The sequence below is a fragment of the Rhagoletis zephyria genome, unplaced genomic scaffold, assembly GCF_001687245.7.
Source record: "Rhagoletis zephyria isolate East Lansing unplaced genomic scaffold, Rhagoletis_zephyria_1.1 Rzeph_scaffold_02513, whole genome shotgun sequence".
Lineage (NCBI taxonomy): Eukaryota > Metazoa > Arthropoda > Insecta > Diptera > Tephritidae > Rhagoletis > Rhagoletis zephyria.
The window spans coordinates 29,165-51,345 of NW_016159597.1; the positions used below are offsets into that span (position 1 = coordinate 29,165).

General features: G+C 33.2%; 3 protein-coding genes and 1 pseudogene across 5 annotated transcripts; 3 read left to right on the forward strand and 1 right to left on the reverse strand.

The window, feature by feature from the left end:
• LOC108367042 (uncharacterized) overlaps positions 1–9,420 on the forward strand; it is a 34,114-nt pseudogene extending 24,694 nt beyond the window's left edge.
• Positions 9,421–15,863: 6,443 nt separating this feature from the next.
• On the forward strand, positions 15,864–18,018 carry LOC108367044 (transcription factor 15-like). Of its 3 annotated transcripts, XM_017621568.1 has the most exons (4): positions 15,864–16,489; positions 16,568–17,214; positions 17,317–17,447; positions 17,654–18,018. In XM_017621568.1, the coding sequence occupies exons 2-4, from the start codon at positions 17,054–17,056 to the stop codon at positions 17,779–17,781; spliced, it is 420 nt and encodes a 139-aa protein (XP_017477057.1). In that variant the 5' UTR covers positions 15,864–16,489; positions 16,568–17,053; the 3' UTR covers positions 17,782–18,018. The 3 variants fall into 3 exon arrangements, with proteins under 3 accessions (XP_017477057.1, XP_017477056.1, XP_017477058.1); XM_017621567.1 differs by having other exon boundaries at positions 15,864–17,214; XM_017621569.1 differs by having other exon boundaries at positions 15,866–17,211.
• Positions 18,019–18,037: 19 nt separating this feature from the next.
• Positions 18,038–20,563, reverse strand: LOC108367043 (zinc finger protein 391-like). The gene is made up of 7 exons (XM_017621566.1): positions 20,195–20,563; positions 19,889–20,133; positions 19,688–19,784; positions 19,459–19,632; positions 18,998–19,402; positions 18,346–18,934; positions 18,038–18,285 (listed from the first exon to the last, which is right to left on the reverse strand). The coding sequence occupies exons 1-7, from the start codon at positions 20,412–20,414 to the stop codon at positions 18,189–18,191; spliced, it is 1,827 nt and encodes a 608-aa protein (XP_017477055.1). The 5' UTR covers positions 20,415–20,563; the 3' UTR covers positions 18,038–18,188.
• A 272-nt stretch (positions 20,564–20,835) lies between these two features.
• On the forward strand, positions 20,836–21,716 carry LOC108367045 (BUD31-like protein). Its single transcript, XM_017621570.1, has 2 exons — positions 20,836–21,190; positions 21,250–21,716. The coding sequence occupies exons 1-2, from the start codon at positions 21,097–21,099 to the stop codon at positions 21,588–21,590; spliced, it is 435 nt and encodes a 144-aa protein (XP_017477059.1). The 5' UTR covers positions 20,836–21,096; the 3' UTR covers positions 21,591–21,716.
• The last annotated feature ends 465 nt before the right edge of the window (positions 21,717–22,181 follow it).

Below are 22,181 nucleotides of genomic sequence, written 5' to 3' on the forward strand. Positions count from 1 at the left end.
ACAATGTAAGGTTATCGAAGCCTTATTTAGATAAAAATCTAAAAAAAAAATCTCGTAAAAGTTCATAATTGAAGTTCGAAAAAGTTTTAAATAATATAGGTTATTTATAAGAATAGAAATTATTTCTTGTCGAAAATTACTCAGATATTTATGATAGGGTATATATGAATCGAATTGTAGCGATTAGATTATGATTTTTATATTAATATTAAAGGTAAATGAAGTGGTTTAAAAGAAATCAACAGAAAAGAAAAATCGATGCAAAATTTTTAGGTACCATTGACGTTAAAGTCTGTTAGAACCTCACGTCAGCTGTAGCCCGGTAGCGGTTAGAGATGCGTACTACCACACGTTAGGACCTAAAAGCGATCCCTGGCCTAACCTCCGAGTATATTTCTGCTATGAAAGAAAATACATTTCATAAAACCATTGGGGTTAAATTATAGGTCCCTCCATTTGCGTTATAAGATCAAGACGCACACCATAAATTGGAATAGAAGCTCGGTCAAACACCTCTGAGCGCCAAATATTTATATACATACTTATTATGTTCGAACATCGAAATCGTCTAAAAAATTTCCAATAAATACATTTTATGCAGCACTAGTTATGTATTTAGTTTAATAAAATACCGTAACTAACTAATAACTGACAAAACTTAGAAAAATATCAACTACCAAAAACATCAATGCTCCAGTAGAATTATCACTCATAAATCATATTCTCGCCCTATAATTAAATTAAAAGGCATGAGAGTTAATCGAGTTTGTTACTCTTCATTTTGGTAAAAAAAATGTGTTTTAATGAAAACTAAAAAAAATAATAGCAAGTACACAAATTGCCCAAAATACCCAGCGACTTAGTCTTAAGCAATACTTTTATACATATTAATGTAGTATGTTTAGAATTTTGTTTTTACATGTATTTAGTTGCGACCTTGTCTTATTTAAGAATGGTCTTATTGGTTTATTTGTGTTCTCGTGACTATTAGATAATCTGTCACAGCGTTTATCCCCCACTCTCTTCCGCACTGCCTGCATACATATATTTTGCACTTACTGTGTTCCAACTAAGTTCCACCGCATACTTATATCTTCCTTAAACATACCACCACAACAAAAAAAATAAATACATTTCGTACTTCAAAAGTGTTTCAAAAACGAACAAATCGTACCTACATAAATTTGCATACATAATTCAATTCTGACTGTGATGTTGTTGTAGCAAATCGATGATCAAGTGAATCGTATAATTTCGAAATTATTGCGCACTCTGGGGCCCACTCTGCTGCGTACCGCCGTACAAGGCAATACTGCCAATCGCGCTCGCACCTCTTTCGATGCTGATTTCGATGACGATGATGACAGTAGCAGCAGTAGCAGCAGCAGCAGCAGTAGCAGTAGTAGTAGCAGCAGCAGTGGCTCGACTAGTTTTACCTCCAACAACGGCAGCGGTACACGCGTTTCCATTGAGTTGCCAACATTCGAACCAGACAATGACGAAGAGAATGAAATTGGCAGCGTTACCAGTTCCAGCAGCCAGGAAACAGCGACTCTACGCTACAAATGTGAGTGCGAGAGGATACTCGTTTTAGGTAGTTCATATATAATTGAGTAATTTCAAAATGCGTTGCGCGAAGCAAGTGAGCGCTCGCTTTGTATGAGCATTGAGTGCGTGATATGTCAAATTGACAGTTAAAATATAACCTCAAATTGACAGTTGTAAACTTAAATGCTGAACAAAGCTTAATTTTTTTTATTAATTTGCTTAATTGGATGTTTTGCTTAGAAATTCTTTTTAAATTTATTATTATTTTTTAATTGGTAACAGAATCCTCAAAAAATTTGTTAAAATTGAAAGTTAACGAATAATTGGCAACAAATTGGCAACACAAAAAATTAGAATACTGGAAATTTTATGAACCATTTATGCGCTTAAGGAAATAACAACCACAAAAAATAAGTCAACAACAAATACTATTGAAAAAGTAGTAAACATCATGGAACACCACTTAACAACAACGCAGACGGTCGATGCTACAACAAATGCAACAACATCAGTCTAACACTAAACAAAAACAAAAACATACCAACTAAACAAATGTACTTTTGTGTGAAAAATAAAATTTACTTACTCTTACTCTAATAAACTATTACTTTTCTGTTTCATTTTGTCTTTAATTTTCACTTGCATGTGATACTCACCATTCACTTTTATCATTTTAACAACCAAGCCAAACCCAGTTGTCTTTTCTGGCAGCTACCAATTTCTCTACATTTTGAAATTGTACGCTGCAATAATTTCATTAGTCATTACTGCAAGTGCATTTATGTATGTCGTTTATCATTTGAAATGTCATTCGTGTAAAATGCAACACTGACAACTTTCTCTTTCTCACTCACACACACACTCACATGCTCTAATGCTTCGCTCCATACGCCTTTCGCTCGCTCGCCCTCTCTCTCTCTCCGTTTTTTTGGCGCTGACATTGTCGTTCGCAGCAAACGTTTGAAAAACATTTGTAGTTCGAAAAAAAACGCTAAGCACAGTGGGCGCTGTGTAGTTAATTTGTTTGAAATTTTACTCACATAAGCTGGTGTTTATTATAAAAAAATGCTGCAAATTAAAATTTAGTAATAAATGTATATTTTGCAGAGCTTACAGTTAGTTCCAAAAGCATGTACCTATGTATGTATGTAGTACATGACAACAGGCGCATTTGGAAAAGTGTTGGTAGGCATTTTGGTTTTAATACAAAAAAAAAATATTGCAAAAGATTTATATTACAGTGGATTGTGAATAAAAGCACTGAACTTTGAGCATAACTCCACACCAAGCTTTTAGGCTTTTAGCACTCTTTTCAGCTATGATTATATAACGGCCTGTGCGCTGAAAGCCACAGCTTGCTCTGGTGTTCTAACTTTTATGTTTTTTTTTAGCTTGGGGAGAAAGCTTTTATTCATTATCTACTGTTATTAATTAATAGTAGACATAGGTATACATAGTAAAAATTTTCCTGCATCATAGTAAGCATCTAACTAAGCAAACGTTTTTTTTTTTTGTTGAATTTGATTGGCTTAAAACGAAATTTCATAATTCTCATGCTTTTTGTTTTTTCTCTTTTTCTTTCTCTTTTTTCATATATGCGCATACCATGAATCGAACTGTGAAATAATCCACCAACCACCCACCCACCTACACAAAAAAAAAATTTTTGAATTGAAAATTTGCATAACACAAAAAAAAATAAATTACTAAAATTTCAAACGAAATTGTACATTTAAATTCGGAATTCAAAATTTAAATTGCAAAATTGAAAACAAAATTGTTGTATACCATCACGTAATTCATATTGCACGTACATTTACCACAAATTTTTGGTGAACCTATTTTTTCACTGTAAATACCATTGACATGCTTACACTACACTATATCTGTCCTGCTTGCATTTGCATTTATTGTCTTTGCACTTTGCCTATGCTTTCGTTAATATTCCCTCATTTTATATTACCTACACTCTTGTCTCTTTCACTCTTCCTCTCTTTGTAAATATGTTTCACCCTTGACACACAATACCTAATAAACACACCATACAATTGCCCACTTTTTCTCTCTCTCTCTCTATCTCTCTATCTATCTATCAAACTCTTATTACCTATTCCCTTAAAAATAAAACAAAAAATGCATTTCACACTTAAAACAAAAATAAATAAAATAAAATCACGTACACTCAAAAACACCAACAATCGACCAATAAATATAAACAAAATAAATATTAAAACGCACTAATTTCAAAAAAAAAACCTCCACCACATTACAATTGGGTATGGCCGATTCGATAATCCCTTATCGCTAACTTTTTGCCACATATTATCAATAAAAAATACCGTCATAATGTAAAATGAAATTAAAAAAATGGGTTGGCTGACATAATTTTAACAATAAACAACAACAATAAAAAATAACAATTTCCAAACCATACATCAACTCAATTCAAATAACGTTGTTACGGTGGCGGTGAAATGTACCCCTGCCCTTCTGAAAAAAAAAAAAAAACAGAATGGTGCCAGAGACACACAAATCGATTTATCGGCCATAAACAAACAACTCGAGGAGACAATACGTGTGGCGCGTCAAGTGAAGGAAGCCGAAGCGGCCGCGCAGGCTATTGCACAACAGCAACAACAACAACAGACTACATCATCGATACCCGCCCAATTGCCAATACCAAGCAAAACAGATCCTAATGCGCCCATACAGCTGAGTTTCAACAATGAAGTCACACCATTATCTTCCACGCCGGACAGTTCGAAGCCCGTCAATAATGACTTGCGGCTGACTGAATCCAAATCGCCAGCCATTGATGAACTCACCTTGGATTCCAATGAGGATGCAGCTGATCTGGATGACCGCAATAAGAGGTAAATTTTAAGAGTTCTATGTAGATGTGTGTGTGTATTGTTGGTGAGTCCTTGCATTGCAGGAGCTGAAGTAGACATTTTATAAAGTAGGTTTAGCTTTGAGATACCATATGAGGTTTGTTTGAGATTGAATACAAGTAGAACATCTATGAGATTTCTTTTGAAAAAAAATCCCGAATTTCTCCTCAGGGCTGCTTCAAAAATGCGAACGAAGGCAGCTTAAAAGGAAGTTTTGATACGATTAGACATTTTAGTCTTCTAATTAGCTGCGATAATGAAAATACGGTGTGGTACTTGGTCTTAACACCCATCTGTTTCCTATCAATCAATTCTACTCAATACACCCGCAGGTATTGAAAGTGGCGTCTTTGTAGGCCCGAGAAGGTATCTTGACCGCCTAAGGTCCTCACAAATTCACATGCTCCCTTCTGTCCAAGAGCAGTGCGCATGTAGTGAAAAGAACAGTCAGTCTCTCTTCTCTCGATGATATCATGGGTATACTTCCTCACTAAGTTATCCGCGATACAGTTTCCATATTGAAGACGCCGAGCCATTTTATCTCAACTGGTCGATAGTCATAAATTTATATCTTAAGCGCCGTGCGATGAACTATTAGTACTCGATAAATTATTGTAACTTTGTACTAAACTCAGGCAAGTACGATTGTTTCATCTTATCTCAGCGTTCAATAATTATAATTTTCTATGTTGTTGGTATGACCTATTGAGTACGTGACAAGGACGAAACAATGTTTATGTTCGGCGCCAAAATTGTAAGTGTAGTATTTAAAGCCAGAATAGAGTAACTAATGACTTTTATTTTTAACATAATTATCAAATCTGCCATTTAAGTTGTTTGTCATTTAATGCCGAGTGGAAACCTGGCATAAAGCCGATTCAATTCTAACTGTATTTGAAGTGAAACTTCTTTAGCGGCGATTGGTTGGTTGGGAATAAATTGGCAACTCCAATGGAAATTGCACACGGAAATAGTTGGGGCAGAAAGAAGAGCACATGGTATTAATTTAACAAAATCTTGCTAATAAAGGATTAAAGAATAACACTTAGAAAAAGGCCAATACAATAATGAAAGTAAAGGTGAGTACGTACATAGATAAAGAAAAGGTTAAAGGCAAAGGTAAAAATAAGAACAAAAACAAAGATGCGTAAAGATAAAGGAAAAAATTAAGACCAAGGTAAAATTAGACACTTTACGTATATACGGGCAAAGGTGAAGGAGAATATGTAGATGAAGAAAATGATAAACACTAAAGTAAAACCAAAGATAAACATAAAGAAAAAGATGAGGATGAGGATACCGATAAAAGTAAGGATGAAGACAGAGGAAGAAAGATTAAAATAAAGGTAATTATAGAGAAAAGGATATAGATAGAGACACAGAGACTCAGCCAGGAAACTATTTTGGGATTTTCGGGATATTCGGGACCTATCGATATAATAATCGATATTTTTATCGGTTTTATTATCGATACTTTTATCCATTTTGTTATCGAAATTGTTATCGATATATTCGGAACTTATCGATATAATAATCGATATTCTTATCGATTCTGTAATCGATATTTTTTATCGATTTTGCTATCGATATTTTTATAGAACTTTTTTCGAAATTGTTATAGATTTTGTAATCGATATTATCGATTTGGCTATCTATTATTCATCGATTTTGTTATCGATTATCTATCGGTTTTATTATCAATTATTTATTGATTTGGTTGTCGATATTTTTATCGATTTTGTTATCGGAATTTTTATCGATTTTGCTACCAATATTGTTATCGATTTTTCTATCGAAATTTTTATCGACTTTGTCATCGATGTTATCGATATTTTTATGGGTTTTGTTATTGATATTTTGTTGGATATTACTATCGATTTTGTTATCGATAGAGTATAAAGATAAAAATAAAGACAAAGGAAAACATAATAACATAAGTGTAATTAGAACAAACAGAACAGAAAAAAAGAACCTTAATCTAAAGCTGATGTTTGTATGAACATGCATACATTGGTTATGAGACAAAATAGCTATGTAACGTAAGTATCCCTTCTCCAGTGTGGCCCAGGTCCACTTAATTTTTTTTGTCTTAGGTTCAGATTCATCGACTTCAAATCTATGGCCCCTATTATGAGTTGCATTCGATTTTCGACTGTGGTCGAAAGTGCTGAGCGAACGAATTTTCATTTGGTATTATGGCGCTTATTCGATGAAGAATAGCGCTATTGTGAATTTCGCCCGTTTATGTTGTTCACAATAGTATATTTTTCACCGCTGAGAAGCTTTGTTTACAAATCGAGCAAACTAAATAGTGTGCTTATACATATTTATGTAAATTTGTTCTAATTAAAATGAAGTAAAAAAGAAAGCAAGTTTATAAAAACGTAGTAAAATGAGTACAACGAGTTCTGGTTCAACGATTCGTCGGAGGATGAGAGCTAAGTAAACTGGCCAGGAGTAGCAAATGTTTAAGACAGTTTAAATTTATTAGTCTTTCGAATATATTTTGATATAAAATATATTTAAGAAATTTGTCTACAGATTCATTAAAAAGTTCCGGCCATCTAAAGAAGCGTTTGTGAGCCAAATCTATTTACAATATTTTAAAACTATCAACAGCGCTACGATTTTGTTCTCAGAGATCGCGCCAACAGAGTATTGGAATTTTCTTTCACAAGTAAAACCAGCTTTTCGAGCTTGTGTTTAGTATTCACGATGTTAGAACTGCATGAAATTAATAAAAATTGTTTAAAATTAGTGTCTAGCCGCCAAAATGTAAGAAAACATATACAAAATCATACATTTTTCACAATTTTCTAACACTTCGCTACACCATCGAAAGCAAAATTCTGTTCGACAGAAAATTCGATACTCAACGAAAATTTCGACACGCTTGCATAGCTCATAATACGAATTTCACTTTCGATCTTCGATCTTCGATAGCCAGCGAAGATCGAAAATCGAGTGCAGCCTAGGCATAGGGCCTATGAGTTTTGTCCAGTTTCGTTTGCAAAAAATGTATCGCTACATACATATGTTATTTGAGGATAGACGCGAAGTCAACAACTGAAAATCTATGGCAGTCTACTGAGTAGTCCAGTTTGTGGATCAAATGCATTTTTCTTTTCGGTTAGCATGTGTTATCCTTTGAACATCTAAAAGTCGCTAAGAAATTTAATTTAATTTGGTACCACGATCTTTGCGTACTTTCTACCCAGCTTCTCATCTGATCTCACCAGCAATGCAACACTGTATTCTTTATAACCACGTACATATGTAACCTCTAACGTTTGAACAAACCAATTGGCTCAACACGTACAATTGACTTATAACATACATACATACATACATATTTATGTTTGTATACTACATACATCTACCATCTGCATAAGCATGAAAGAAATTCTGGTAACACAAAACACACTAACCGATTTGATAAAAATTTCAAAAGCAATTTATTCAAAAGGTTCCTGAGCTTCGGTGGAGGCGGCGTTGCTGGCGGTTCAAGCGGTAACACCGGTAATGCGGCAGCAGGCGGNCTACCATTTTGAAATAACTTATCAAAAATATATGTAATTCTCATCTCTTACCATTGCAGTTGTTCTCGGGCAGCGTACAAACACAGACTGGTGACGAAGCGGCCAACGGCGCTAATAGCGTAGGAGGCGGCGGTGACTCAGATGGTGATAGTGATGCGAATCGTGCTGCTGATGGCTTTACGGAAGGTATTCCCGGACCGGTGACACGATTGGTGGTGCTGGCGAACAGAGGCTTGGCCAATCTGATACAGGATTTGATATTGGTACTATAAGATTAAGGAATACAGAAAATATTGCGATATTAATTTGTTATTATAATTTTTTTTTTACTACGCAGCGCATTGCGGCAACCAGCGAAAAATTCGTCAACTTCAAAGCCAAACTGATTACAGCGCTGATCTAAGTACGGTCGCGACCTCAACTATCTACAGCTGTCTTCATCTCACACATACTGCCTTTCAACAATAAAATTTAAATACTCTAATTGCATTTACAGACATATTTGCATGCATGTGTACACCGCGAGAAATTACCATAGCAAAATCATAAAATGTTGAAAGTGAAATTTTCATGAAAACCATTAAAAGGCAGCAGGAGTAGTAAAAGCATATTTATTTAGTAACAAAAAAAGACATGTAGAAAATGCAAAATTATCCATACACACAAACTTTGAAAGCTACATAAATCACTCTCTTATAACAAGTAAGCTGAAATGAGTACCATAATATTCCGAAATTTCATACACCATCAGCAATGTGAGTTGAGTTACTGCTAATTGTATTTATTGTTAAGTGCTTTTAACGTTGTTGTCACAAAAATTTAATGCAATGTATGTATGTACATATAAAATGAATGAATTCACAAAGAATGGGACACCAGATTTTCTAAGCGAAGATGCTGCGATGCGTTGTTGAGCGACGCACCACTGCATCCTCGATAACAACCTGAATGAAATGATTAACTTGTACGCTAACTAATTGACTATCAATCAGATTCTGCAGAAAATTTTAAATTCGTGCGCTCATCACCAACCGAGTAAATAGCATTTGTCATCGTTTTCACACCACACTAGTTATATGATAGCGTACTTTTCTATCGATGGTACTTTTCTATCGATTATCAGTAACTGAAGACGTAGTCAATCATCTCATTACTACTTGTACATACATCGATAACTGTTGTTTAAACTACATTTAAAAAACTACACTAAAACACAACTCTACAGCTATTTTATGTATATACATATTTCTTCCTAAATATTTCGTTTTTTTTTTTTTTAAATACATTTGTTTAAAAACAAAGCTTTTAGTGACTGTGGTGTTTTATAAACTATGTACTTAATAATTATTGTACTTTTTTTTTATTAAGGTTAAAATTTTTAGAATCGAATAACGCGATACTTGTCAAAATTCTTGCTCGATAGTTGTTGTTAAATTTTATTTGGCTAATTACAAAAACAAACAAAAAACGATATTTAATAGAATGCAACAGCGAAAGAAAAAAGTGTTAAAACAATATTGTCAATAAATTAAATTAAGTTAAACGAGATCAATATGAAACTTAGTTTAAGTATTTTTGTTTACTTTTATGGATTCCTTATTTACACATTTTTTTGTTTTTATTTGTAAACGATTTTTATACATATATATATATATTTTTTTTTTTAACGTAACGGTTATCGTTCTGATATGAGCTACTTACTCGTCAAATCAAAAACTTACTCGTATATACAATGGCTTGGATTATTTGTTAAAATACAAAATGTAATTAAACTATACTCCACAATTGTATGTCGGTATGTATATGAATGTTATCACAAGAGAAGTCTAAAATGGCCTTGCGTAGCAAAATTTTAAATATAATTTGAAAAAATTCATATGTGTATATTTGCTTATAAACATAATTCTGTAAATAAAAACAACATAGGTAAAAAATATAAAAGAGACTTTTTAAATGTTTGCATATAGAAGAACTTCAAAAGTAAGTTAAAAGACTAGGCAATGCAAGGACTATTTTTTGAAGGAAGGAATCTAAGGTAAGGCAGTAGAAAAATGCATTTTTGAGTTAAAAGGCCTACACTAATGGCTGAAAAAGTAAAAAAAAAAACGTTTTACAATTTCGAAACAAAGGCCTAAAATATGTAGTGTAATTGAAGTACAAAGAAACTTAATTTATATATATATATTTCATGATCGACTATATATATTTCATGATCCACTGATCGGATCTTAACCTGATTAGTATGGGACCACCTCTGGGAAACTACCTTTCCAATGCAAAATTAAAAGAATTATCGAAATCGGTTGACTTGGTCCAAAGTTATGCGGTAACATACATAAAAAATAAAAATAAAATAAAAAAAATAAAAAATAAAATAAAATATTCCAACGAACTGATAACCTCCTCCTTTTTTGGAAGTCGGTTAAAAAAACAAAAAAATATTCCGACGAACTGATAACCTTCTCCTTTTTTGGAAGTCAGTTAAAAAGATGTACATACATACTAAGAAAAGGAAAAATACTTATACGCCCCGTAGCACAACACACATAGAGCTAACACGTTTACTCGAACGCCTTAACTTAAAAGTCAAATTACACCGTGCTACAAAATTCAACAATTTTTAAAACATACGAAAAAATCAATATATTCACGAAACTAGCAGCCAAATATAGTATAACTCCGTTTGTAATTGTTCTCTCTGACGTCAGGATTTTATTAAAGGACTTTAAAATTTCTGGGTTATGATTGAATAAAAAAATTATTTAAAAGATTTGGTGCATTGTAAAGTAACAATATGGGTATCAATTAAAAGGCAAAATGCTGTAGAATTGAAAAAAATTTAATTTTTTAGGGCACCAGGACGAGTAAGTGTTGAAAATGTCCTTTTAAAAGTTTATCCTTGAATATCCTTGGAAATTTCCAATATTTTTTTTTTGGAAAAAATATATGTCAAGGACTAATATGTAAACTACCAAACATAAGTTACAAAAAAAATTACTAAACGATTTTTTAAAATTTGGTATCGTTGTAAAGGCGATTAAACTCTTTTCTTATGCATATTTGTATACTTCGCATATAAAAATTTTAGAAAAAAACATTTAAAAGCAAAAACTACCTTTTTTATAAAAAAATAAAAAAAAAATACAAACCGATTTAAAAAAAATGGCATCGTTTTAAAGGATACCCGAAAACTTATACTTTCTTAAACTCAAAAATTTCTATTCATATACAAAAAAAATTCATTAAAAACATTTGTTCCCTCTATATAAACTCCTGTCCTGTAAAGTATTTAAACCGTACATCATACGGTTAGTTTGTTCTTTTAGAGCGCATACATGGTTCCATAACAATGATGCCCTTATCTTCATTTAAGTATATTGTAACTATCAATATCTTATAAAGAGAAGTGAAAATTTTTTTTTATCTGAAACTAATAAAGTAAGAAGGACGAAATTCGAGGATGTGGTAGTAAACAAATATTGGAAATTTCCAAGGATAAAGTTTTTAAAGGACATTTGCAATACTTTTTCGTCCTGCTGCACCCAAAAATTAATATTTTTTTTCTATTCTACAGAATTTTTCCTTTTAATCACCCATATTGTTATTGTACAATGCAGCTAATCTTTTGAATATTTTTTTTATTCAATCATATTCCAAAAATTTTAAAGCCTTTAAAATAAAAATCCTAACGTTAGAGAGAAAAACTAAAAACATAGTTTTACTATATTTGGCCCCCAGTTTTGTGAATATACTTATTTTTTCGTGTGTAAAATTGACTGTCGCATATATATTTTCGCCATTTAATTTTAAGATTTTGAAGTATCTTAAATTATTAAAATTAAAAAAATCGTAAAACTTCGAAAATTGCGAAATGGCTGCGAAATATATTCTGCATTCTGCCGTTTATATTAATTTGGTGGTTATACGTTAATAAGCTATAACTTATAAATACATATATGTACACATATATATATTGGCACACAGCATTTTTCACAATGTATGCTAAATTTTTTTCCCCGCTAATTTTTTATAAAAATACTTTACCATTTTAACAGCATTCAACCAAATACTTTTTGCATTCTAAGCAGCATCTGGCAATTAATCAATGCGAACGATGTTTTATGAAGTTTTTTTTTATTCCATTCTTTCTTTTGTACTCTATAAATTTTACACGCTACATATTTTTGATTTATTCATTTTATCTAGTTTCTAAATTAAAATCGTAGCACTTTACCTTTCCGCGACATATGATCTGAGCGATTGTGTCCCTGTAGAAGAAAAATCGTTATTTAACTTTTTAAAATCTACTTTTCTTCACATCGTTTACCCGTAGACAACGTCCACTATGATGCCAACGTAGGCAAGGAATCTGAAATATGATCGTCTTTAGCCCCAAATCCTTATTAGAGTAACTACTGATCACTGACTCAGCGCTAGCAAAAGTGCAACAGCAACAAAAAAATACTGCCGATATGAGCGCAATCAACTTCATTTTCTGTATTGTGAGTTCGAGCAAGTTTTAAGCGATACTGTTTATGCAGTGCATTATGGAAACGGACCGAAATGAATATTTAAATGTTTAAGATTTATTTTCAGAAGAGCAAATGTAAAGCGAAGGCGAATAAATATAATTGTTAATCAGTCGATCAGAAAGTACTTAGTATGTATGTATGTATATTACATAAGGGGTACGGTAAGATACTTGAGTGAAAGCAAAAAGAGTGCGAAAATACCAACTGATAACATACAATGGTTATATCAAATTTTCTTAAATCAGTTTGCAGCTCTTAAGAAAAAACTTCTCGTATATTTATTTCTTCAAGAAAATTCACAGCAAAAGCAAAATGCTTTTCAAGCAACAGAAATAATCAAAAATATTTCTTGTAATTTTTCGTGAGAGCTTTTAGATCGGCGATGGGCACCGCCTTGGCCGCGGTCAAAGCTCTTTTAAGCTTTTTATACATTTTCTATAAGCGCGTGCAGAGTAAAAGCTCTCTCTGTCCATCGCTGTTTAAACTACAGTTTTCATTTGAAGTTGTAAGCTTTAGAGGGGGCTTTGAACCCCAAAACCCACCCCTTGTGTGCGCTAATCGGTATCGGTTATATCAATGGCACCTCAACTCAATGTGATATTGTTTGCCACTGCTGGTTATTTATTTATTTTTAAGAACTTTTAAATAAAATATAGTTCCTTCTCTAACAAAATCCAAATAAACCCAAGTTTAAAACTTTGTAGAAAACTAAAAAAATCCAAAAAACTTTCGTTCAAATTTCAACCTTTTGTCTTAGAAGTGTTCGAATTTATTTGAGTACATAGTTTAAACGGCTTGACGTATTCCAATAAGATTTAGAGCAAAAATATGTTATAACCTGGATTAACATATAGAATATCATTTGAAGAGAGTTGCCACATTTCAGAAAAGTTAAAAGCAATTAATTAACAATTTAAATAAAATATTACAACAGTGTAGATATCACGCAAAAGAGGTTCGAGCCCAATTTATTATAAAAATGTTTTTTAATTGCGTGGCCACATATTAAAAAAGTTAAAATCGGTTAATTAGAAAGTTCACTAAAGAATCACAAACGAAAGGAAATTGGCAAGTTAATTAATTAATTTTTATTAATATTATAAATGTGAAAATTTATGAGTATTTTTGTTTGTGTTTTTTTTTTAATATAAAATTTGGCATACAGGTTACTTATAATATTTTTTTACATATAGCATATTTATTTACAAGGAATGCCACTTGCTTAATAAGTTATATTCTACTTTAAAATATAAGTTCATCAAAAAAATACAATATGGATGCCGAACGAAAGCGATTTAAGAAAACATTTTTAATAGGCTTGCCACCTATTTAAAAGTCAAATTGAATTTTATTAATAAGTTAGAGGAAGTATTTCAATATTGGTGGCAAATGAATGAGGTTTAAAAACGCTTTATTTTCAAAAATATTCTAAGAAGGTTGCCACCCGTTTAAAAGTCAAATTCCATTTTTTCATAAGTTAAATTAAGTATTATAATATGGATGTCAACAGAAAGAGGCATAAACAAGCTTCTTTTTCGAAAATATGTTTAAAGAGCTTGCCACATATTAAAAAAGTCAAATGAAATTAAATCAGTAAGCAAAGTGAAACATTCCAAAATTAGGTTAAGTCAAACAAAAGATATTTAAGAAGGCTTTATTTCGAGAATATTTTTAAAGGGGGTTGAACCTTGAGACAATAAGCACCTTTTTTGAAGAAAATTTTTTATTTTCGTGATAAAATTTATTTTCTTTTTGTCACATTTGAAATCGTAACGTTACGCCGAACTTAAGCCGGACGGAGCGGCGGGCAAAAGCTAGTATATACATACAAACATATTTACACACGCGTGACCAACGCATTTAGTATTTCACAATAATGCGCATGCGCCTTGTTTTAAAAGCAGAGAAATTCTGCAAGGAAACTAAGCAAACCTAAGACATTAGTTAAGTTTTTTTTTTTTTTGAATCAGAATAGAGCAAATCGATATTATTTTTACCTGCCGCACTTAAAGTACTTCCGACGTGTGCCCAAAAATCTATGTCAAAAGAACCACTTCAGAAGGCGTTGAGCTCCTGCTGTGACTTTATGAACCAAGTGTTGAGTGGTGGAAAAACATATTTGTTCATACATAATACTACCTACATATGTATGTATGTGTATTGTGCGTGTATTAGGATGCCCCACGAAAAATCTTGTTTAAATTATAAAATGTGGTTAATTTAATCACTCTACATTAGTACCAGGCAGCTAGTAGCCTCGCGTGGCTATGTGCGGTAAGTGTGCTACATATGTATGTATGTATGTGTGCGTGTGTATTTGGCCTGGCACTGCTCTACATCAAGCAGTTTGCCTCAATTGTGTGCTGTTCACATAAGACTTGTTGAGAAATCAACGATGATATATTTGACTTGGAGACAACCCGGTTTTGGCGTTGTACTATCTTCAGTGGCATTGTTCGTTCTGCGTTCTTGAATTATCTGCATACAATATTCTAAATAATATAGTAGGTCCAGCTCATGTCAGTCAAATGGACTTGAGCCAAATTATCTTGGAGGGTGTCATAAAATGGATCAAGTGGAGAATACTTGGATAAGGAGAGGTGATGTTTTTATTGTATTTCGCTCGTGGCGGCCTAACGTACATATATATAAATTTAGTGATGTACATGCATTCCTCTGAATAAAAATTAATACATTTTCATCCAATTAAGTCAACTTAGCTGACGTCAGTATGTTCTCGTTCTCACTCTATTAAAGAATTAATGAACATTTATGTTTGCTTATCAGCTTATTATCAAAGATATGCTTTTGTTAATTAAGAGAAAGGCACTTGCTGTTGCTTGGATGGGTATGTATGTATGTACATACAGCCCGCGACAAAACCATAGCACCTCAACATTTTGAACAGTTTTGACTATTTATCTCTTGTTTGTTTAATGTTTATTATTTTTAAATAAAAGTATAGCTCTTTATCTAACAAAAATTATATTAATCCAAATTTCATTCCTTGCAAAAAAATTATGAAAATTCCGCAATTACAAGCATTTTAATTTTAATTTCTAGTATATATAATAAAGTGCAAGTTTGAAGTTGCTAAACAATGGCGCCGATTTTTGATAATTTTTTTTTTGCTGACGGTATCACGATTTTCGTCCATACAAAGTAGGTTTTTCTAAGGGAAAAAATACATAACACCGTCTGAAAAAAAAAATCAAAAATCAATGCGATTTTTTAGCAACTTCAAACTGTCACTTTATTATACTAGATTTTAATAAGCTATAAAACTGCATACTAAAAATTTAGAGATTCTAATTAAAATACTGGGGATTGGTATGAAAAGTTTGTGCATTTTTTTAATTTTTGTACAAAGTTTGAAATTTGGACTTATACGATTTTTCTTAGATAAGGAGCTGAATTTTAATAAAAAAAAATGAATGTACCTTAAATAAAATCAAAAGAAAAATAGTCAAAACTGGTAAAAATGTTGATGTGCTATCTTTCGTCGCGGGCTGTAGTTCATAGCCACAGATCAGAAGCCATTTATGTATTCTCATAAGCACACATGCTCATTCAAATACATACATTTGTACAGACATATATTTAGTAGTTAACGCAGGCCACAAAGCAACGCAATTCAATTTACCGCCACAATTGGAAATCAGCAGCTGAAATGAGGGATTAAGACTCAAGTGGATCAGCGAGATCTTTTGGAAAAAATAACAACAAACCCTTGTAGTATATTTTGCGGAAGTGTCGCATGGGAGCCCGCTGTGACGCTGCTCGCAAAGCAAATGCAAAGACCGAAATGCGGAAAGAAAGAAAAAGTACTATATGGAACTTATATATCCTACAAGATAAGCAGTCCTGCAGTGAGATTGCATTTCATGTGGTCAAATATTTACGCTCTTGTTATAGGTATTAAACTCCTACATTCATAACAAGCAGTGCGCGCTGGCATTTGTTGATGCCTTTTTTATGTGTAATGCCCATATTTATACTCTTTCATACATTCTTTATGGTCAATTTGTCGCCACTAACGACTTAATTCATTTCACAGACAGTGCGCCACCAGTGTGCCAGCAGCCAGCGCATCACAGTTGTATGCTTGCGACTACTGTTCCTGAAACTATTAATTTTAAATGCGGCAGAGCGTAGCTGCGGCTACTGCTAGCGATTGATGAGTAGCGTAGAAGGGAAATTCTTGAAATAAGAGATCAGCAATGATCATTAACTAATTTGTTAAAAAAACAAAAACAAGCAAAAATATATGTGGATAAATGTACATTACCGTTTGCTTTGAGTGGAGAAAACATTGAAAAGAACATCGCCATGAAAAGCAGACGTGCACTTTTATTGTTGCTCTCCAACGGTTAGCTATACGTTGGTAATTGAATCGAAGTGAAATTTTACGAGAGGCTTCAAATTAAGTACAAGTGAATTTTTTAATTAATCAATCATACCAGCTGTTTTTAATTGGACAGTGTGCTATCTGCTGAATAATAGCATATTTTGGATTATTTTATATTCAGTTTTTCTTCTAATAATGGATTACGGAATATTTAACAATTATTCAGTCACATTAGATGGATTGATGCGTGAAGCGCAAAGTATTAGTCCTGTGCACTCGGAAGTCTCTAACGCCAGCGAGCCAGAGAAGCCGCGCAAGGAAGTGAATGCACGTGAACGTAATCGCACACAAAGGTTGTGAGTTGAAAAAAATGCTGTCCAATTCTAGATAAAGTTTAGCTACTTATATAAACTAAAAAGTATGTAGAAGCCGCTATATAATCTAAATGTTTTTCTTAGTGTCAATTCCGCCTTTACAACATTGCGCAGCTTAATACCAACAGAACCATGTGATCGAAAATTATCAAAGATTGAAATATTACGATTAGCTAAGAGTTACATAGCACATCTGGACGCGGTCGTTATGACAGGTAAATATAATACTTAGACTATTTTTAATTTTAATGAAATACAATTAAGAAAATGTAATTAAAAAAATTTGTTGGCTCACATATACATACAAACTCAAAATTTAAGCATTTTATACAAGTAGTGATAATCTAATAAGAATCATTACAACTACTAAATTAGTAGAATTAAACTGAGACAAAACTTACTGAATTCGATTTATTTACAGGCAACAACGAGAAGCCGTGTGCCAATTATACTAGCCCCCATCTGTGTGAAAATATAAACGCAGCAGACAAACCAACAAGATCAAGTATCTGCACATTTTGCGCAACTTCAAGCGGAAGCAAAAATTAAAGAATATATAAATGAACCGTTGCTTAATTTTAATGGAATATTTAATTGATTATGTGCATATGTATGTATATAAGCAAGTTTATCATATAAAAAATGTTTTTAAGCTAATGGCTTAAAATATTTTTTATTTGAAAACTTTTAGTAATGGTTATGCTTTTACATTTGAAGATAAAAAAAAAATTGGCTTTATTTTAAGTTTAGTGATATACAAATATTGGCGCAATAAATGTTGCAATAGAGAATAGAGAATTTGTAATACTGTTGTACTTGTTTACTGAGGAACATTTTTTTACTTTTTTTTAATCATCTGAATTAATTTTTCAACACAAGGCAAGTCAATTTTTAAAACTTACCTACCTGCGTTATTAAAGCTTATAGCTAGTTAATGCTAATACTTAAGTACATTTTCAACAATTCCAAGGCACTAAATTATCACTGTTGAGCTGCTCCTCAGTCAAAATATGTGTTGTCTGTTGACTTTGCACATAATTCTCATTTTGGGAGCTATAAAATATTAAACAAAATGCAGCCAACTTAATTAAACTTAAAAATGTTTTACATTACCTAAGAAAATTTCGACAGCTTTCCACAATATTACTCCCAGTTGGAAATGTTTCATCACAGGTCGCATTTGAACTGCGCAGCACTCCCTCACTTTCTTCAAATAATAATTTATTATCATTGTGGTGCATTATCGCACCATCTTTATTAATCTTCTTAGCAGCAGTGGCGCTGCTAAGATTTGATGCACTAGCCTTCTCGGCATGCTGTTGATTCATATGCTTATTGAGGTTTGCTTGCCGTACAAAACGACTAGGACACAGCTGACAAGGGTATGGTTTATCACCGGTGTGGCTAAGCAAATGTGTATTCAAATCTGTTTGTCGTGCGTATTTCTTATCACAGTGTGGACACTGTATAGTTTTATCCATATGATTAAGTTTCATGTGCGTTGTCATCGATGAGTGTTGTATGAAACGTTTGCCACATACATCGCAACCGTAGGGACGTTCACCGGTATGACGACGCTGATGACTTTTAAGCGTGGTGGGTCTTAGGAAACGATCACCGCAAAATTTACACTCGTAAGGTCTCTCGCCAGTGTGTGTCCGTATATGATGCTTTAGAGCATAGATTGTAGAATAAGCCTTTGCTATAAAATATTAAATTTGTATTATCAACTATAAAATAGCATTGCTTTCATATATGTACATACGACACATTGTGCACAAATAGTCCTTTTCGCCTGTGTGCATTACCATGTGATAGCGTAGCTTAGAAGCCGATATCATATGCTTCCCGCATACGTGGCAAGGGAACATACGCTTAGGTTTTGGCTCCTTCGGTTTACGCTTTTTTTTATAATTTTGGTCTTTATGAGGCTCCGTTTGTTTTTCTAACCTTTTGCTATTGATGGATTGGCATGGGTTCGAATTATCACAGCCAGCGTCTACAGTTGAAACTTCAACCTCTGAGTCGGGTTTTATTGAAGTCTTGCGTTTTTTGTTACGTGTACGTTTCTTTTTTGTTGTAACACTCTTTGCAAGATGCACTTCCATATGGGCTTTTAGGCCGATTGAAGTAAAATAATTTTGATCACAAATCGCGCATATGAAGCGTCCTAAAATTCAACCAAAATAATAACTAGTCATTTTAAATCTCAGTGCTTTCAAAGACCTTTAGGAAAAATGTGCGCTTCGGGTGAAAACATAGAATCCGTGATTCTTTCAGTGTCAATGTTTTCATCTCCTATCAGCTCATCATCATCATCGTACAATGACTGATTACCCAGAGGCGCAGAGGCAGTTTCATCCACATTGTCCGTGTTGAATATGTTACATTCCTTTTTAACTATGCAAATGCGTATTAGATTTAAAGATTTGTAAAATTTATAACAATTACTAACTTATCAATTGTTTAAGTGGTTTGTCATCCTCGGTGTCATAAGCGTTATCCGAAAACGTGTGAATGGATGCTGGAGACTTGAGTTTGTTCTCTGATTCCTTTGAATGTTATACAAATTTTTTACAAACAAATAATATCAATTCGCCTTCATAATATCCATTAAGTAGTTTTCAGCATTTGAATAACACATACTTCTACTCACATTTTCACTCTCAGAATCTTCAAGCGGGTCTTTTGTACGCTTCGCCACTTCCATACTGCATGCGTCAATTATGTCAGCATCTGCACGCATATACGCTGCTGCTGTATGATTATCGGGCAACTCGAATTCGGATGGTGATACTGCTCTCGCTACATTCTCTTGTTTTTGTAAACCAATTTGACTAAGTAGCTTTTCAAAACTTCGTATAGCTTTATTACGAAACTCATAAGCGTCCTGCAGGTCACCTGGAATAGAAGAAATCTTTTTAATATACTTCCAAAAATTTACCACCAAATAGTAACTGACGACTGCAACTATTACACAGGTATTCCGGCATGCCGTCTGCCCCTGTTGTTATATCCAATTGAGTGCACGCTGCGTAGGCTGTCGAGTACATAATGGGCTCTTGCATTGCGTCTTCTGGGAAAGTATCCTGCAGTAAAACGCGCCGACCTTTGCATTTTCGCAAGCACGCCCTGCATATTGGTTGTATGTTCTTCGGCATATTCCAGTAGTTAACTAACATCTCTTATAGCCATGATTTCATTATCTTTCAAAAATTCACAGCTTACCGGGATATTTAATTTAAGTTATCAGGTAATAAACTAAATCAAACAAAAAGTAAATAAAAATATATAGATAAAAACAATATGCGCGATGAACGCTTTTTTTTTTTTTGTTTTTTTGATCTTTTGTCTTTGGTTGACATTCTGTTTTCTGACATTTATGCATAGTGTTGCCAGATCCTTTTAAAATAATACTCCAAATATTTTCAACAAGAACAAAGAACGTAATGACGTAACGATAGAACGATGGTAACGATGACAACGCGACAATATGCAAAATGTATTAGAAACACTTTTACATTCTCACTTTTAGCTCACGCTAGTGCCCATCTCTGGTTTACAATGTCATCGCTGCCAGGGCGGGGCAGTCTTGTATTCTATCATTCTTGGGGCTCGATATGTTCGTGAAATATTTATTGCAACGACATGCACTTACGAATCGCTAGTGTAGACGCAAATAATGTATAAAAAAATGTTCGACGTGGCAGCATCAGTTGCGGTTAGGCCAGCTGTTTTTGACACTTGGCATTACAAACTTAGCACTCTTGTTATTGTGGGACGCTAATCAACTTATAATAATCGCTAAAATATTTAATAAAATAGTTTTTCGAAAGTAACTTTAACAATACCTAAAATACTAACATGCCGAAAGTCCGCAGAAGTCGCAAACCACCACCAGACGGATGGGAACTAATCGAACCTACGCTAGAGGAATTGGAGCAGAAGATGCGTGAAGGCAAGGGATTTAATTCGTTGTAAAATGCAATACATAATAATATTTGTTTAAATTTTCAGCCGAAACCGAGCCACATGAAGGCAAACGTATTACCGAGTCGCTTTGGCCAATTTTCAAAATACATCACCAGAAATCTCGCTACATCTACGATTTATTCTATCGGCGCAAAGCAATCAGTCGCGAATTATACGATTATTGTCTCAAAGAAAAAATTGCAGATGCAAATCTAATTGCTAAATGGAAAAAGTCTGGATATGAAAATCTATGCTGCTTGCGTTGCATACAAACACGTGATACAAACTTTGGCACAAATTGCATTTGCCGTGTGCCAAAATCAAAACTGGAAGAAGGACGTATTGTGGAATGCGTACACTGTGGCTGCCGTGGTTGTTCGGGCTAGTTTAGGAATAAACTACTTTAATTTATTTGTATGAAGATTTCAAGATTTGTTAGCTATTAGTACCTGTACAAAGCTAAATGCACTGAACAGGTAATTATAGAAAATATTAAACGCAAGCACTATCGACGATTACACTTTTTAATAAATAAATATGTATGTATAATGATTAAAGTACATCCGTGTGTATAATCCTTTGAAAACTTTTAAACGCTACACCTTGTAAGTTGCAGATTCCATAAATGCAATAGTTGTATTGGGACCTATTAGATTAATAATACTTTATTTTCCCCGATTTATACTGAATAGTGGCCTTTCTGCAACAATTCATGTGTGTGCCTTCGGCTATGTTTCATGGTTATCTTTTTTGGAAATGTTCAATAGTGGTAATCGGGAATTCATTAGAGGCATGCGCTTGAACTGACAAAAGCCTCGGAATATTGAGCTGCCGCAATTCAATAATATAATAACACTCATTTAAAATTTTCTTCTTCTTTAATTCAAGAAATCACTTAACTATTTTATGCAAAAGAATGGTTAAAATATTCTTTCAATTATCGAAAGTTTATTTTGTGCATCAATATATCGATGGCT

Bases quoted from the DNA above. Each gene is read 5' to 3' on its own strand.
- LOC108367044 (XM_017621567.1), top strand. From the start codon at position 17,054: ATGGATTACGGAATATTTAACAATTATTCAGTCACATTAGATGGATTG. The intron at 17,215-17,316 runs GTGAGTTGAAAA...TGTTTTTCTTAG, and splicing joins CGTAATCGCACACAAAGGTT to TGTCAATTCCGCCTTTACAA. The intron at 17,448-17,653 runs GTAAATATAATA...ATTTATTTACAG, and splicing joins GGACGCGGTCGTTATGACAG to GCAACAACGAGAAGCCGTGT.
- LOC108367043 (XM_017621566.1), bottom strand. From the start codon at position 20,414: ATGTTAGTTAACTACTGGAATATGCCGAAGAACATACAACCAATATGC. The intron at 19,785-19,888 runs GTGAGTAGAAGT...TAACATTCAAAG, and splicing joins AAGATTCTGAGAGTGAAAAT to GAATCAGAGAACAAACTCAA. The intron at 19,403-19,458 runs GTCTTTGAAAGC...GTTGAATTTTAG, and splicing joins AGCGCACATTTTTCCTAAAG to GACGCTTCATATGCGCGATT.
- LOC108367045 (XM_017621570.1), top strand. From the start codon at position 21,097: ATGCCGAAAGTCCGCAGAAGTCGCAAACCACCACCAGACGGATGGGAA. The intron at 21,191-21,249 runs GCAAGGGATTTA...TTAAATTTTCAG, and splicing joins GGAGCAGAAGATGCGTGAAG to CCGAAACCGAGCCACATGAA.